The sequence below is a fragment of the Amblyomma mixtum genome, chromosome 4 (genome assembly GCF_055824585.1).
Source record: "Amblyomma mixtum isolate Tamu chromosome 4, ASM5582458v1, whole genome shotgun sequence".
Taxonomy (NCBI): domain Eukaryota; kingdom Metazoa; phylum Arthropoda; class Arachnida; order Ixodida; family Ixodidae; genus Amblyomma; species Amblyomma mixtum.
In genome coordinates this window covers 141,530,337-141,548,644 of record NC_143015.1, presented here as the reverse complement: position 1 = coordinate 141,548,644, position 18,308 = coordinate 141,530,337, and the positions used below count along the sequence as shown (strand labels likewise).

Genomic DNA, 18,308 nt, shown 5'->3' with positions numbered 1-18,308 from the left:
ATGAGGTAAGTGCTCGCCGTGATGCAACACGCACGCACTGGCACAGGTGCTTGATTGCGAAGGAGTGTGAGGGTTTTTATGGTCGAACCGAAGAAGCTCGCAATAATATAACGAGAAGGTAAAGCGAGGTAAAGGAGCGGCATGTCCCAATCACGGGAAGATCAGGGACGTCCTCCCGACCATTCGCGCTCCTCTGCAGGTGAAAGTTAATGAAGGACTACGAGCCGCCCTTCGCACGCCGTGCGATTGCGCTCAGACTGTGCAAGTTTTAGGCTGAGAGACCGGCGCATATCAGGAAACACCGGTGAACCCAATGCTTGGACTTCGATTCGCAGGCCCTACGCCGAGAAAGATCCCCAGCTTAGCGCCGAGTCCCGACTGCGGTGGATGACCGCCGCCGCACTGGCCACCTTTCTGCTGCTGAGCATCGCCGTCACCGTGTTCTTCATGTACGCTGGTAAGTCGGCGCCGTTATACGTAAACCCTTTGTCGTATCAGTAGCGCTCATAACGTCTATGTTAACGGCCTGGTCTTGCACTGGTGATGAAGATGAAGGCAATATTAGCCTCGCATTGACCATGTCGACAATAGCTGCACCTCTTTCTCGTACTCAGAGGACGATTGTGCCTCCTACCACTGCCCAAGAAGACCAGAGCTTAACTGTTTTCCCTTTAGCCGATCGCCACATGATGTGCTTCCCGTAAGGAATTGTAGTCATAAAACGCGATTGTTGTAGTCTATCCGGCAATCACCAGCGTCATCTGTTTGGACGTTGGCACAGTGTCGGACGACGAGGCATCAGCGAACTTCCCCTTCTCTGAGCCCGGGTAAAGTCGAGCAAGCACAAATTCTTTGCTATGAAGACACAGCCTTTAAGCGTCATCTACCAATGTTAGCCCAGCTTTATAGCTAGCAGCCTTCTTCCCATCCTGCCCAAACCTTCTTTTTACTGATTGCTCGTGTGAGCCTTGTAAATATTTCTTATTTGTTCACTATGTCTTTATTCAATTACAGGTTCCCCAATGTCAGCACGTAAGTTCGTATTTATACCGATTTTGTTCCAAATAGCGCGAATCTGGTCGCAGCTCTGCTGCCGGGTTGTTTTTGCGTGAGCGGTAAATTGGAACTAAAAAAAGCCGCAAAAAAACGCTGAGTTATTCGGACTGAAATACCGGTTCAGGTGGGAGATAATCAGCTTAGTTAATTACGAATGGGCCTCAAGAAGGTGGAAGGGATGGCAGCTGTAATTACGAGAGATTATCCGCTATGGCGGAAATTTCGTACTGTACAGAAGAAAAAAAACCCAGAGGAATGCAGGAACGAAATTATATAAAACGTTTAGATAATGTGTAATAGTAGCTACGAACGAAACGGCAGAAATTCCAAGGTCTGCTTAGTAGAGAGTTACAGACCAAAGAGGGAGCAAAAAAAAACGATAATTCTGTGATCAGCGTTGGACAAAGCGAAGACCTGACGGGGCCGTGCACCCATACGCAGACATACTACGACCGCAGTGTGAATTCTGGCACATCATCGCTTCTCGCTAGGACGTTGTCATTGATGTTATAACTATAGTGTACTAGAATATGGGGTAGTGTGTTCAGGGAGGACTCGCGGCTGTCGCTGTTGATGTCGAAAGCCCCGAGATGGCGCCACCAGAGCATGGGCTGTCACTGCATGCACTCCTCCCGATACGCGGCGTGCGTTCTGTACATCGCACAGAGTATTTTTGGTCCTTTCAAAAGCCAACACTTCAATAACGTGTCCTGTAAATGTTTGTCATTGTACATGCACGACAAATAAAATTCAATGCGATAGGATAAGTCGTACACGGAAGAAAAAAAAAAGAGCAGTGACTAGGAGACGGCCGCAAAACAGCCAAAATTGCGGAAAAGCAGCTCCAAATTCTTTTCCAATAGCTGCATTGTGTACAGGCGCAGAGAACTTACAGCGGGTACTGCTGCTGAGGAAAGTTTGAACACAAGGGTAATGAACAAACTATTGTGCATACTGCAGCGAGCAGGAAACGCGACCTCGAAATCGTGACCAATTCATGATCAGACGGCCGCGGTGGCATACTTATGAACATCGTCTGATTTTCACACGCAGTTATTCCTTTTCGCCCTGCCTCTCGCGACTGTTTGATGCCCTTGACAAAAAATGACAAGTAGCTCGGGTTATTGGGAAGCAACGTCGGCACGGCGTCCGGCGTCAACTCTGGTTTTCCGCGTGGTATGCGGACTCCTCCGTTTATAACGTGAACGTAATCTCTGAGAATGCACGATGGCTCGAAGTGCAGTTTTCATACCGAGTACGTTTCATCGAGGGTCTTGTCTTTGCGGTGCAAATTCCGCTCCCAGATGTTCCTGCGCGCTTCATCTTTTGGAACAGCGAAAAGCGACGGCTGCTCACCCTTAGTTCAATGGTAGCCTGTTGTGCACACAGGTGTAAAGCAGTGCCGTTGCCGCCGACGATTCGGCATTTCTTCACTGTCGGACGGCCAGCGGCAATTATAGCACGAGGAAGGGATCACACGAAAAACTCTGTGAGCCGCGTACCACGCAACCGCGTCAATGCACGCGTACGCGTCACTGACTAGCAGACGACAACGAAAAGCGCCCCTTTTCCCGACAGCCCATGCTACAGCAGCGCCGCCGCACTTTCGACGCGCGCCGCGACACGCCAATGCATGGTGAGCGGCGGCGCCTGAACACACTACCCCATATTCTAGTACACTATATTATAACTACAGTGAACAGGGTTGCCAGTTAACACCTGTTAACGGGAGATTTGGTAACTTCTGGTGTGCTTTAATCAGTTGTGACGAGCGCAGCCATCCATCCCGTTTTCACAAAGCGCTTTGAACGACACTCTCCGTCCGACAGTTCAAGACCTTTTACCCTAGAAACACCACGCTCTATTATGTGCAGAAATATATTTTGCGCTCTCTTTTTTTTCAGCACCGCCTCTTCGCTTCGCGAACCCTGCCTCGTCAGATGCTCCACTCAGTAAGTTCGGCATACAACGGATAACGTTTACTCGTCTTTAGTTTGTGGGGACGCCTTCGTCCCCTGCGTTCACTTTCCCGCAATGTACCCCAGCTGTGCCCCGAAACGCGCTCTTCTCAGTTTGGTTACTTTAACTAACAGGGGAGGGCGCTCGCGTCGCAGCGACTTATGAAGTACTAAGAGGTATTTGGAAAGGAATAATGGTGCCGGGACTTACTTTCGGCAAGGCGGTTCTGTGCTTAAGGGCAGAAGTTCAGTCGAGATTAGACGTAAATCAGAGAGCTGTTGGAAGATTAGCACTAGGTGCCCACGGCAAAACCACAAACGAGGCAGTACAAGGGGATATGGGCTGGGCATCGTTCGAGGCGCGGGAAGCTAAGAGTAAAATACTATATGAAGAACGCCTGAGGAAATTGGACGATAACAGATGGGCAGCTAAGGTATTTAAGTATTTATATAGAAAGAGCGTTGACTCACAGTGGCGGAAAAGAACTAGAAAACTAACCAGTAAGTATGCCGGTCATGAGGACGGAGAAAGAAAGAGCATTAAACGAAGGGCTAAAAACGCGGAAGTTAAAAATTGGATGAATTCAATGGAAAAGAAACACAGTGTAGAACTATATCGATTCTGGAAAAGGCAGATCAGGAAAGAATTTTTCTATGATAACTCAGGAGGCAGTGCCCTACTTTTTGAAGCTAGATCAGGGTGTCTTAGAACGCGCAGCTACAAAAAGAAATTTAACGAAGAAGATGACACATGTGCAGTGTGTGGTAGATCTGTGGAAACAATTGAACACCTCATAATCAAATGTGATGGTATCCATGCGGATGTTGATGCAGGCACAGTCACTCTTTCTGAGGCCCTAGAGTTTAAAGATAACAATGGTCATGTAAATAAATCTGCAGTGGAAGTCAGCAAAAAGCGATTGGAGGATTGGTGGCTGAAAAGCAGAGATGTGGCATAAGGTTAGAATTGTAGGAAACCGTAGGCAAAGGTGATGGAGAATCTTATTGAGAATTGCCAACACAGTAAACAAAAAAATAATAAATAAAGAAAAGCTGAGCATGGTGGCAATTGCCACCACCCCGTTTCAAAGGGGACGCTCCTATCCATCCATCCATCCATCCATCCAGCAGCGCCACGGATGGCGTGTTTTGCCGCTCGCGTGCGGGGGAAGGCTCGCTCTCTTCTTCCTGGGCCCGGGAAGCGTGTAGGACGTTCACGCTCAAAGCTCCGCTCTTCGCCGCGGGCGTCCTCGTGTGGAAACGTCTTCCCCTCAATTCGTCCCGTCCGGCCTCGGAGATATTCCCTTTGCCCTAGCGTGGTCGAACGTTCGCTCGTAGCCGTGCTGGTGAGTCGGACATCCTAGATTCCTCAGTGTATTTTGTTGCTAGCTGGCGTTATTGTTGTTATAGCAATAAATGCCTTGTTTGTGTCAGCCAGTGTGTCGTTCCTTTGTTCCCGCAGAGCACGGCCCGCCGTGGTCGGCGTGCGCTCGGTAGCGCTCGCGACCTTGGGGTGGGGTCCGCGCGGTTTTGAACACTGTCAGCCGCGGTTAAACGGGGAATACGTGTTTATCTCACCATTTTAACCCCACAAGTTTTGAAAAAAAAGGAAAAACTCGTAGAGAAAGCCTGACAAAATTTCCGCCGTAGTAGATTACTTGAACGAAGAAGCCTTCACATCGTATTTTCTTATACCTCCTGAGTATAAGAAATAATTTGAGTGCGGTAGTTTGCGCGTTGTAACTTTATTACTTAATGAAAAGGTCTGCCACCGCCGGCCTCTTCAACTTAATTCAGTGAGAAGGTCCTCTTTACTTTGCAGAAATAACGGCGCCGATATCACTCTGCTTCTTATGAGGCTGAAATATGACTGCTTAGTCTGACTTCACCGCGGCAGTACAAACTGATCACCTGGAACTCCAGCGTTCGGAACGTTGGATGAGGAACTTATTGCACGTCGCGTTCTTTCTCTTCGGATGGGTTGTTTTACCCGAAGAACAGCTTTAAATGAAGCTAAATCTAAGAAATTTAGTCTAATCTGAACCTCTTTTTTATTCACCCGTGTATATGGAATATTATCTGTAGGTGTATCGCCACGCCACAGTTCAAGTGACGCAGTATGCCACAGGACGCCCAGCATAAAACTATAGCAAATCCCCCATCAGACTATATTCCGTGTTGCTTGAATTTAGAAGCTGTTCCCCATGAACTGTGAAATAAATGCCAGTTTTCTTCCCATTTCAGCTCACAGAGAAATGGAAGAGGAGGTGAACACAGGTAAATTGAAATAAAAACATGGCAGTGCTTGTTGTTCAAGTCATGGCTCAGTGTAAAGCCATGTGTTTCTCAAAAACGCAAAACAAACTAGCCCGCCAACATACGTTAGTGTAGCATAAATAATAAAAATAATGAAAAATTGATGCATCTAAATGTCTGGCCACCCTGTGCGGTTTTATAATTCGTGACTTGCTTTTGTTTTCTAAGGCGTAAGAGCTGAGTTAAGCTTCGTGGCGACCTATTCAGCGTTAACAACCACAGTTTTGTGTGGGACTGTCACCTCTGCCACTTATTTTTCACTTCCAGCACTTTGTCGCACCCGCCGTCGATCGGGCAATGCCACCAAATTTTCTAATTACATTTCTCCTCCTGCCGCCTGCAACTATACATTTCCCGCCCATTGAATTATCAGCGCCATTTATGCGTTTTGTGCATAGCGGCTTCGTAAGCGAGATCATTACCATCAGTTGATTTCAGCTGTGGTACAACTATGCTAGCTAAGCATGTCATAAATATAACGTGGGTGTGCGGTGTTTGAGAAATTTAGAAAACACATTTCATTTGTTATGATTTTCGAAAAATAAATTGAAGCTACTACAGGCCTGGTGTACACTACAGGATACTCCAGTATACTGCAGGACGCACCGCAAAGACACCGTGAACAGTCTTGTGCTTAGGCTTTTGCTGACATTCTTGCGTGAGTTTCAATATGAATCCATTGGGTTATTTCACATTATGATCCATGATCTGAAAGTCCGGACTATGGGTGTATTAACGCTCGGCGACATCTCTGGTCATAAGTACTCTTAGTTGTCGAGTGCTTCTTTCTCTGTTTGAAGCAGCGAACAAAGAACCGTTGGCAGCTGCCGTCAGTGATTCCTGAATAACAAGGCGAATAACCAGACCAGAATTAGTCTCAGGAATAAGCGATAAGAATTCACGTGCCAATGGGTATTGTACTTGGGGAATACGGTTGTGTTTCAGAGTTCAGGGTCTCATCGTGTTACTTTAAGCGGTTCATCATAATAAGCAGTTTTTCATAACTATAAGCTCTTTCAATATAACAGATATCTTTAAGAGAACTTATAAAATTTTTGTGTACTGAAGTAAAAAAAAAATCTCAAAACAAAGCTAGGAAAACGATACATCAAATTGGCTGCGCTGCCGAAAGCAATAGTTTTTACGACGTAGCTACACCGCACAGTAGCGTAGGGCGCACGTCAGATGAATAAATGAACTGTAATGCAGGCGATATCGTTTCTTAAATGACTGAAATCCTCTGAATCGAACCTGGTAATCTCGCTCAGCCAGTACAGAGTGGGTACTACAATGCATTGGTAATGCTTGTGACGTATCAAGCGCAAGGGCTGTTCCGTTAACTCCACTTTTCCTAGTCCTATTCATTTCCTTGAGGCTTGCTGCAGTAATTTGGTCACGCTTCATCAAGCAACTCGTCTTTGGTTGTTTTAGTTGTTACAAGAGTCACCATTGTCTACACATGAATTTTTCATCTTCTCCGCACAATTGCAGATGCGCCAAGGCACGGAAGCAAGTGGGTGACCTACTGTAAGTGCCTTTCCCTGATATTCCTTGGCACAGATACGTGCTAAATGTTTGATAAACAAATTTGTCCTGAACTATACACTCGAAGTGATTTTTCGTTGTTCAGGGAATAACGACGACCGTTAGTCTCTGAAGGCGAAGTCTGTTCAGTGAAAAGACTAAGTGCGAGATTAAGCAGTCCTCTTCCGATTTCAAGTACTATATGGTTTAAGGTTTATCGGGGTTTAACGTCCCAAAGCGACTCAGGCTATGAGAGACGGCGTAGTGAAGGGCTCCGGAAATTTCGACCACCTGGGGTTCTTTAACGTGCACTGACATCGCACAGCACACGGGCCTCTAGAATTTCGCCTTCATCAAAATTCAACCGCCGCGGCCGGGATCGAACCCGCGTCTTTCGGGACAGCAGCCGAGCGCCGTAACCACTGAGCCACCGCGGCGACAAGGTTTTTGTTCATCAACAACGGCACCGCTGCTATCAGTACGGAGGCCAAGAAAGCTCAGTGGTGTCGGAGTCAACAGCAGCCGAGTATGCAGCGTTATAAATACAACACACACTTGAGCAGCTCAGTTTGACATAGCAGCGCACATGCACCAGGACGAGGTGCTCTGCGCTGTTTCGCCTTGATAGTGTATACGATGTTGATGTATACGAATGTAAACTACTGGCAGCACAGTAAGAACTAGATGTAGTTAAATACGGACAGACAATTGCCAATGATACCTGGAGGCTCCGCAGAGCTCAGGTTTCACTGGTATCTGTACCGACGGCCTTCGCTCGGCGCAGGTGCTATTTTCTAGTCGTGCTCCAGGCAATAAATACACTACGATGGTCAAAGATTTAAAGAAGATGTTCTGAGCACAGTTTTTCGGCTAGAAGTTGTTATATATCTGTTTTCTGGAATGGGCAGTCCTGTCTTCGTCCACACCTGCCGTGACGTCACAAGCATTTAGCAGCAGGTGGTGAACGGTGGAATAACTGTATGTCGGTGATGTACTGGTTACTGTGAGTCTATATCGGCTATGGCGTGCGTTTAAAATACATATATATATGCGGTACCAATTAGTGGCGCATATTTTTCACTGCGGACGCGGCACCGTCTCAGCAGGCCTTCACGGCCGACTAGAGATTAGCTCGTGACATGGTAGCTAAAGTGTCGCAGGAAACACTCTTTCTTCCTGTCGATGCAAGGCCTATGCTTTACCATCAGTATTGGTCCGAACAATTGTTTCTGGATTAATTAATCGTGTCAAGCTACAAGCTTAACCGTGGCAATCTTTTTGTTGCTCTGCGATGGCAGACGACTCGCCGATCAAGGTGACGCCCAACGTCCTGCTGTGCGCCACGAACGGTCGGGGAGCCGCAAGGCTGGGGGAGGCCCTGGACACCCACTGCACACACGTCATCTACACCGGACCGATGGCCATCGAGCGCACTGAGAACAGCGGGAAGCCATACGTCAACGTCCAAGGTACAGGGACTCGGCTATTACATCATCAACAGTCCACGGGCAGTTTAATTCACTGATAAGTAGTTTGACAACAACGCAATTACTCTTAATTAAATGTATACTTCAATGTATTCATTCTGAGGTGTAGATAAGTGAGATTAGAACTTGCAAAAACTTCTTTTATATTTTGATAAGGATACTTTCTTCGATTCAATATTTTACCCATCTAGTATTGGTAGGTGCCGCCTCCGAAGTCCGTGAAATTACCTCTCAAGCAACGTCCTTCCTATACCCTGTTCTCATAGGCTAGGCTGGCCAAGCAGGCATAGTTATATTCGCGCACATCACCCAGTCGCCCATTAAAAGAGGTGCTATTGAATTAACCATGCTTTTGAAACTCGGCACCCGTGCATACGTTTCTTTTTGGCGTCCGTGTTAAGGAGTGCTTTGCAGTGCTTCTTTTACATATATCTATTTCCTCGGTTCTTCATTGTTATCTCAAGTTCTTCCGCTGTCTTCAGTACAGACCGCTCTGCGGGGGCCATGTTAAGACTGTAATATAACCGTGGGCATGCTATAAGCCCAATTCAGTCAGACCAACCTACTGAAGAACGCGTTGGTTAGCTTGGTGGACTCTACGCGCTATCTGGGGTAGGCTTTGAGCGATTGCCTCTTTTAGAAGCCAAATGGCAAAGACAGACGGATGCCCCTTCCTCGCAGACCGCGACGGCTACAGTGTGTTCAGCGGCCTGAAGAAAAATCACGAGCGGTTCCTGTCGTTCCGGTGGAAGGCCGCCTCTTGGAACGAGGGAGACGTCCTGCACGCCCTGGTCGTCCACCTGCGCTACTTCAAGCTGCGCGGCGTCGAGCTGGTCATGGGGAGCCACCTGGAGAGCACCAAGTTCATCCGCTTCTGCCAGGTGCGCCCGGAACTAACTGGCAGCGCAATGTGGGTCTGGCGAAAGCAGCTGACTTTCGAGTGCAGAGGGAGTCGAGATTGAAGCGGTCCTAAACAAAGCTTCTGTTAAATCTTCGGTTTCCGTTTCGTCAAATTTTCCTCACAGCGTAACGTTCTGAAAACTACAGTTGCGCGTGCAATACCCTTAATATTGTGCTTTCGATAAGGCAGCATACCGTGCTTTAGAACTAAAAAGTTCCCTACCCTATCTTCTAGTGCTTATACCTCGCCAACCAGAGGTCTATTTTCGTGAACCCGCTAACGGCAGGCTTCTGCTACACACAATGGGGAGGGGGTGTTAAAATAACCGCTCGAAAGGCCTTTTAAAGCAATCTAGAGCGCGTAAAATTTTTACAATTTAAACTCTAAGCTGAATTCGTGTATGCTCATATCCTGGCCAACATTTTGTAAGTCAAACGGCTTACTAAAGGGGAGGAAGGGAAGCGATTTGACACAAGAGCCGCAAGAGGCGTAGCGTTCTCTGACATTTAGGGACCGGATTCCTGACAGCAATAAGAATCACAAGGAGGCTTCAACTTCTTTACGTACAGCCTTTGTCAAAAGTTTGGAGCCCAGGGGGTTTTCTTTTGAGCCACACTGTGTCGCTCTTAATGAATCTCTAGCGCTCCAAATTTCCTCAATGTGAGAAGATTTCTGGTACTGCCTCCTGCAATAGTTAGGACTTCCACGAATGCTCCTGGAGTCCCAATATAAAGGTTAGAAGTGAACCCCCTGGGCTCTAAACTTTTGACAAAGACTGTACCTCTGGACGTTTTTAAACCTGCAGGTACAGCTGGCGGCCTGTACACAGCTAAACTAAATAGACGCTGATGACCGCTGCTACCTCAAGCAGTGAGAAAGCTTATAATGAATGTTTTCTTGTGCCGGAGTTTTTGTGTAATCAAATAGCTGGACCTTCTGATCAAGTGGCGCTCAGTCTTGTACGCTACATGCCACTGTTATTGTCTCGACATGCATGAAGGCGCGGTGATATGCAAAGCCAGGAGGTGCCCCCAAGTCTCCATTAGATCCATTAGAGAAATATGTCTTTTTTTGTCTGCTATTATATCCTGCGCGGGTGATCTACTTACCCCATACCTCCTGTTTTCACTGGCGCCGATAACGTGGCGCTTTCAAGTGTAGCTCCCTCAGTAGTCTGCAAACTACAGTATCTTTCATTATTGCAGTCTTGTCGTCAGAGATCGTGTTTCACTGACTTGCGTCGCGTGTGTCGCAGGCCTTCGTGCAGCGCATGAAGAACAACGCCAGCCTTATCATCAGAGTGGAGAGGGCGGTGGACCTCACCAGGGGACTCTTCGAGCGGCTGGCCAGGCAAGTGGCTCATTCTGCCCCACAGCCATTCTGGATCCTTAAAACTGCGCCCATTACATTTTGGTACAGTACAATCTAACTCGAGCTGCTGTATGGTTGAGTATTGCAGATGCCCTTGCATTTACTAACGAAGCAAAGCCGTTGTAGTCAAGTACTATGTACACAAAAGAGAACGCGGGATAATTTGTACTGCTGACAGCGCTCAGCAGGTCTTAAGTGTAGCGCTTTCCCGGCTCACTGTGATTTTGGCCAACTTGTGAATAGGCTTCCTATACACTCTGTCTAGTGATGCCATATAAAGCAAGTATCCTCTTATAAGCCCAGAACAAATTACCAGGACAGTATAACTCAGAGAAAGATCGCTCCAAAACGATGCTTTCCGTGGTATTTTAGTGGTGGCTGCTATGACAAACAGAATATTCATTTGCATTTCATTCACCAGACTGCGCCATTATGAATTCGCTTAAGAAACTATGCATTCTCTAAGCAGTATTTTATTTCAGGATAGCCTGAATCCCGTTGTTGAAAGGTTGGTTGGTTGGTTTATGGGGTTTAACGTCCCAAAGCGACTAAGGCTATGAGAGGCGCCGTAGTGGAGGGCTCCGGAAATTTCGACCACCTGGGGTTCTTTAACGTGCACTGACATCGCACAGTACACGGGCCTCTAGAATTTCTGAAAGCGTCTTCTAAAGGCCGACCACTGCTATCAAAAACATTGGCGCTTTTCCATTCAGAAAACTCTACACACACGTCTTAACTGAACGCAGAGGCTATTATGAGCACCTCTGCGTCTACTTACGCATGCAGTTTCGCTGTAAGTATCGGCTATGCAGCTTCTTGGATTGCCTTGAGGTGCATTCAAGAGCAGGACCACATACGTCGATGTGACCACTGCATTCGAAGCACAAATGTGGCTCATTTTGTTTCTTTCCAACAATTTCTTTCCTCTCTACACAATCCGCAATGACTGTCCACGTGCGCAGGCTGCCCCAGTTCCTGGTCCTGCAGACCCAAGTGGTGCAGATACCGGGGCTGCAGACCAGGCGATTCCCAAACCCCTACCAGCCCTTCGCCGGGTCCCACACCAGAGACGTGTACATGGTGAGTAGCCTGTCCAATGCGGCAGGTGCCCCGGAGACCGTGAAACAAAAATGCTTTGCACGGCAAAGTTGAGTAGGGATCGAAGATGCTGTTAACTTACCGTTTTCATTTGAAATACTATGGGGTGTTTACGTTTTATCGTAAGGTGTGTGACAGTCATGAGTTCCAGGTCATTGTGCATTCATGTCAGACATGAGTCTCCTTCGCTGTAACATCGATCACTTTAACTACGGCTACCACGCCCCATGTGCTGTGCGCAGTCAGCGCATGATACCAGCCTTTCGAAATTTAATCGCCACCTTCCACCACGGCGTCGCTCATATGAAGCCCGTGTGTCATTTTGGGACGATAAGTGTCGCCTACCATAACATCCATCACGGTTACGAAAGGTTAGGAAAGTGCCAGCCGGCTGCTGACCCCAAAGACGCGGGTTCGATCCCGGCCGCGGCGGTTGAATTTCTTTGGAGGAGAAATTTAGAGGCCCGTGTACTGTGCGATGTCAGTGCACGTTAAAGAACCCCAGGTGGTCGAAATTTCCGGAGCCCTCCACGACGGCGTCTCTCATAGCCTTAGTCGCTTTGGGACGTTAAACCCCATAAAACCAAACCAAACCAAACCACTTTGGAAAAAACTGTGTCTAGACACGTAGGAAATTAACTGCGCAACCGTGCCCATCAGGCTAAGTCGAAGCTACATAAATACATTAAAAATGTGGCCTCAATCGTCTTTTTTATGTGGTAGCACTCCCTTGTCCTATATGCCGTTGTAGTGGAGGCTCTGGCCAAGTAGTTTATGGTACCGAAGTTGACGTTACTTAGATATCTTATCATTCATCAGCGGAACCACGGATCATAGAATGAGGCTAAATAGACCGGTGCACATGTGGTTTCTTCTTTGATGCAACTGTTAGTCAGTAATATATATGTAACTACTATGGCAGCTGCTGTGTGCTATGCAATAAACTACAGTTAATTATTACTGCGCACACTCATGCTGATCCCCCAGAAATGCATCCTTGAAGCCTGCATCAAACCTGTTGACCCAGTAAACCAACACTTACGTCCTATGCATATGCAGCGACAGCGGCTATGGCAGGTGCACCCGTGGCGGCGCCACCTGCACGCCGACAACGTCTGCTTCACCTTCTCCATGGCCGTCATCAAGGCGCGCAAGGGCCCCGTGAAGAACGCCATGCTTGGATACTCCTACACGGGCCTCAAGGAGGTACGAGGGCGGCTCCTTCCTTTTGTCCTTGTATGAGACCCATCACCCACAAACACCGGCGGTTTCACACTTTGCCACCTGACAACTGGCAGGTGACACGGCTGGTGCACGGATGTGCCACATGTTATCGGTGGTACACGGATGCGCCAGCTGCGACCTGCCACAGTTTGGATGGGAGGTGGCAGAATGGACTAAGGGAAATCCCTTCTCCTATTCTAGAGGAGGAAGACCAATGGATGGCTGCCAAGGGAAGGACCCTGTCACGTGTGAAGCTTAGAGCATGGAAGATCTAGATCTGACCTGCCACCTGCCGCGGTTAGCAGGTGGCAAGGTGGAGATAGGGAAATCCTCTTGTCCATTTGTATAGGTGTGGCCCTGCATGGCCGCTCAGAACGAGGATCTTATGCTATCGTATTGTCACTGCTAATGGTAATTAGTTGTCCAAATTTTTTCCTTTTTCTGGACTGCGAACACCTAGAGCTATGAAACTGGTTCGGAGTGAATACAAGACTTCAGGCCTTTATCACCAGCGAAGAGATGGGTGTGGCGTCACATTTACTTCCGTCGCAAAAGGCCTGTTCAAGATTCAGGCTCCTCAATCCCTGTCCTGGACTTCTGACTAGTTCGTAATCACAAATGAGACTACAAGGACGATGGACAGATCTTAACCTGGAGCTGAATGTTAGTACTGGCGTCAGCAATTACTTAATTAGGAAAATCTGCCTGCGTCATAATATTTGCGTTCTCATTTCAACAAACTCTCTCTCGCAGCCCTGCCAGCAGACGTCCATGGAGAAAGGCGTGGACTGGAAGGCCGTGTCACGATTCCGGGAAAACCGGACCATCTATTACGCATACGACAACAAGCAGACCGTCACCCACAAGGTACGCACTGGGACAAAGCGCTCGGGTAGCTTTTAACGCGATTGCTTTAAAGGCCCTGTTCTTAAGAATAAGCGGTGTCGGTGGTGTGAGGGAATAAATCACGGTCACGGCTCAGGCACGTTCTTCCAAGAGAGCAACCTAGGATGCAGGCGTGACACCTAGGTCACGTGACCTTGAGGCATCATCACAACCTGCCCACTGGATATTGTGAGCAAACTGCCCACTGTGGCAGGTGTCAGTTAAGTTAATGATTGGTAGGAAGAGGATGCTCGGGAAGTGCAACCTGGGTCGCACAAGTCCCATCGATGGGAGCACCTGCAATCGTAGAGCAGTAGCGCGTTGCTTAACCACTGCAACACTTCACCATAAGGGGTGAGGGGACACCCAGGAATCTATGAATGTAAATTAGAGAATGACCTTCATCAGATTTGCCCGTTACGCTATCGCTTCATACCTTTAAGGCGGAGCTTAACTGTCCTCTCCAATTTTACCATGACTACATGTGTAACGTCCTCTGTCTTTTTAGTTATCTCCATGCGTCATCTATCGAGTTACCATACACTGCTGAGGCCAAGAAAATTACGACAGTATGCGACTCAGAACCAGCACTTCTGCTTCGAAGTTTACAAACACAATTACGTTCCGGTGTGCTGGTGGTGGCGGTGAAACAGGAGGAAAGAACTAAATAATTTAATTATATTTTACCTAAACTTTAGAAGCTGAAATTCGTTAAACAGGACATCTAACGCATATACATGTTAACAGGTGGTCTGCTAAGGCAGCAGAAGGTAAACCAAAAGAAGATAATACATAGGCAGCACACACCCAGGCCGGGCGTTTGCGTGGGCATGGAGGCCTCGATTGGTGGAGGACAGAACTAAGTGGGGATCTGGAGATTCCTTTCTTTCTGCATTCCATTTAACCGAGAAGATAGTCGTGATCTATGAGCGGGATTATCAGGCTCTTCTCGAACCCTCTATGTTGCAGTAGATATAGCGCAATAATTGACAGCACACAAAAGGGACGACGGGACATGCGCTTCGTGTTCCCGTCGTCCCTACCGAGTGCCGTCATTTGCTGCGCTTCATCTACTACAAGCTATGCAGCAGCTTTCCCAGCCACGTGTTTTGCTCTGTCTACACTTGAACGCCGCCTGACGTGCAACTGTCGGGCGTCCCCACCTGCAGCTGTGGCGGCTGTCTCACGAGTTCCCCCGATATTGCGTCGCCGCCTACGACGTGGAGCTGGACGACTTCGAGGACGTCTGCCCCAAGAAGAGCGTGCCGCTGCTGCGCGTCGTCCACAAACTCGTCACGGCCATGCCGCAGACGAGGGTGGAGTGACGACGACTGCAGCGCCACCACCTCCCGCGGCTCTCACGCTGTCCGGAAAGAACTGTCCTGTGGGAGTCTGGGGCTGTTCGGGTAGGCCGAGCAGCGATGAGGGCCTCGAAATGCGGCAACGCAAATCTACTGCGAATAAAAGTTTTGTCTTCCGCTCTTGCCTGCATGCATTATATTGCATAACATGCAAAGATGCGTTGAGCAATTCTTGTCTGTTTATTTATTCAAGGTACCTACAGCGCCTTGAGAGGCATTATTGTAGGGGGGGTAAGTACATTTTTATTTATTTATTTATTTATTTATACAGAATACCCCTAAAGGCCCTCGAGAGGGTATTACATAGGGGGGGGGGGGCACAGGCAATTGAACAGAATAAAAAAAAACCACAAATATAAAACAAACAACAAAAGCACAAATAAGACACACTGGATGAAATAAGTAAGCAAAAGAATCAATCAAAAGCACAAATAAGACACTTTGCATGACATATAAGTAAGCAAAAGAATCAAAAGAATGGCAGCGCGGCAAAGAACGAAGATTACTGCATTATTAAAATTATACAAACAGAACACTAATACAATGAATCTTTTTAGTAACAAACCCTGCAAAAAAAGGAAGCCATGAACAAATAAAATAACAATGTATGCGAAGAGTTAAGCAGTAGTTATTGAAGATATAAGTTTAAAATATTTATCAGGATCAGTGGTGGTTGCGATATGTGAAGGCAGAGTGTTCCAGTCAGATATTGTGCGTGGTAAGAATGAATGTGCATAGATAAATGTCCTGCACGTGAAACGTCTAACTTTAAAGGGATGATCGCGGCGGTCAAAAATCGAAGTAGGCAAAGAAAAAAAGTCGTTATGAAGTGATGGATGATGATAAAGTTTATGAAAAAGTGACAGTCGTGCAATTTTACGGCGGAGACATAAATCCTGGAGACCTGCGCGTTTCTTTAAGGCTGTGACGCTGGTGTTACGTGAATAATCGGAGTAAATAAAACGAACGGCGCGGTTCTGCAATGATTCAATGTTATTTATTAGGTAAGATTGGTAAGGGTCCCAAATAGCCGAGGCATATTCAATTTTAGGTCGAATTAGAGTGGTATAGGCATGAGCACGGAGGTGAGGAGGAGCATGCTTTAGGTTATGTTTTAAGAGACCTAATGACCGATTAGCAGATGCAAGCATAAGGTTAATATGGTGGTTCCATGCTAAGTCTGAATGAAGGTGAAGTCCTAAGTACTTATACGTGGTGACTAGCTCGAGTGAGCTATTATTTAAGGAGTATGCTGTTTGAATTCGAGACATTCGGTTAGTAAAAGACATCAATTTAGTTTTTGAATGATTAAGTTGCATAAGCCAGGTTGAGCACCATGCTGTTACTGAATCCAGGTCAGATTGAAGGGATTGGCAATCGGTGTTAGAATAACAGTAAAATTCAATACAGCACAAGAGAACAAAACAGAAAGAAAAGTTACATATACTTGCAACAAGAAAAGGTTTACTGCTTCAGCGTAAGTAGCATTGCCGCCGCAATGGAATCGCTTCAAGTGGTAACTTGCCTCAGCGCAAGTCATCTGCTCATCCCTCTACCCTTATCCCACCTCCTCCCACATAGTTTCTTACTATTACCTAGAGGGCAAGCTGGCGGCGCTGCACTTCAGCCACCATGGACGCTCAAAGCATCATGGGGCGGTGAGCTACTTGTTGCGAGACAGTCGTTTTTCGGGAACACGGAGTGCTATTACTAAGACGTTTCCTTCTGCAAACGCTGTTCGTGTGTGCGCAAACGACTTTCGCGCGAACGCAGTGTGCAAAACCCATAGTGGTGAAAACGCGACGACACCCGACGCCAATAAAAGGTTTCACTTTTCCGAAATGCCATTAAAAAACCTCTTAGAGTATCTAAGCAACAACATTTTTTTTAAAGATATTTATTTTTAAAAATGAGCCTGTTAATTACGAAATATTAGCTTTTTTTTAATGCGATGTTTATTGCCTCAGGGCATAAAACGGCATGTAATGATAAATGAGGATGCCTAAATAAATGAGTAAAGGTTCGCTGATCTGATGAAATCGAGCAGTGAACGATGATGAGGTCCTTGTGTACAAGCGGTGTATGAAGCACTGTTATCGGGCGAAAGACCCGCTGCCGCCAGGTGCCGAATTCTTGTAGGCTTCAGCGCCGGGCAAACCCAGAGCAGGTGGTGAATGTCGGCCTCAAGATTTCTGTTCTTGCAGACTGTAGTGTTCATTACTTGGCCAATAGGAAAGCTAGACAGCTCATATTTTGGGGAAACTTTGCACTTAGATGGTTTTCTGCTCGTTTGTTGCAATCATTAGACAAGATATTGAATGTTAAGACATTTGTAGTTATCGAACAGCTTAATTTTTCTATTATTTTTTGGCCAAAAGTTGTAGTTCTGCAGTCGTTAGCTCACCTCCCCATGATGCTTTGAGCGCCCATGGTGGCTGAAGTGGTCTCGAGGGGCCTCCATGCAAACTCCCATTGACGGGTTGCCAGCTTTCCCTCTAGGTAATAGTAAGAAACTCTATGTCCTCCCAAGGTTAGAACCCCCCTTGTATAAGGACTCTAGAGAAGGCAGCCTGAATCACTCGACCACACGGATCAGTTTCTACTGGTCAGCCGGCCGAGCGATAGCTCTGCCACGCACTTTGTCCACCGCTGACAGTGCCCAATCCGAGACTCGCATGGAGCACTCCCGCTCCTATCTAGATTCTCTCTCAGGAAGTATATTCTGTGTTGCTTGAGTTCACCGCCTTCTCGAAGAACTGTAAAATGCCATTTTTCTTCGCCTTTAATCTGACGGAGGAATCGAAGTGACTGCGAGTACAATTGCCAATGAAAGCATAGCAATGTAAAAGACAGCAATGACAACGTAGCTATATACAGGACAACAATGGCAATATAAATAACGGAAAAACAGACGCAGATATGTGAATGATAATTACGTGAGCAGCCAAAGCGATTTTACAACGACGCGCTTGATGTTGTCTTCTAATGCGCTGGAAGTAATCTAATCTTCACGCCTGACTAATCAATATTACTAAGAAGAATATACTGCTGGATTAAGGACTCACTCACTGATGCTCAACCCAGATTCTTTCTTGCGCCGTCCGCCAGTCATCCAATGCAAGCGAAT

General features: G+C 47.0%; 1 protein-coding gene across 1 annotated transcript; it reads left to right on the top strand.

Annotated features, from left to right (window-relative positions):
* On the top strand, positions 1 to 15,145 carry LOC149348501 (uncharacterized). The gene is made up of 11 exons (XM_089541776.1): positions 1 to 5; positions 336 to 457; positions 5,259 to 5,291; positions 6,822 to 6,857; positions 8,153 to 8,323; positions 9,023 to 9,222; positions 10,498 to 10,592; positions 11,576 to 11,693; positions 12,771 to 12,917; positions 13,689 to 13,802; positions 14,990 to 15,145. The coding sequence occupies exons 1-11, from the start codon at positions 1 to 3 to the stop codon at positions 15,143 to 15,145; spliced, it is 1,197 nt and encodes a 398-aa protein (XP_089397902.1).
* Positions 15,146 to 18,308: the final 3,163 nt, after the last annotated feature.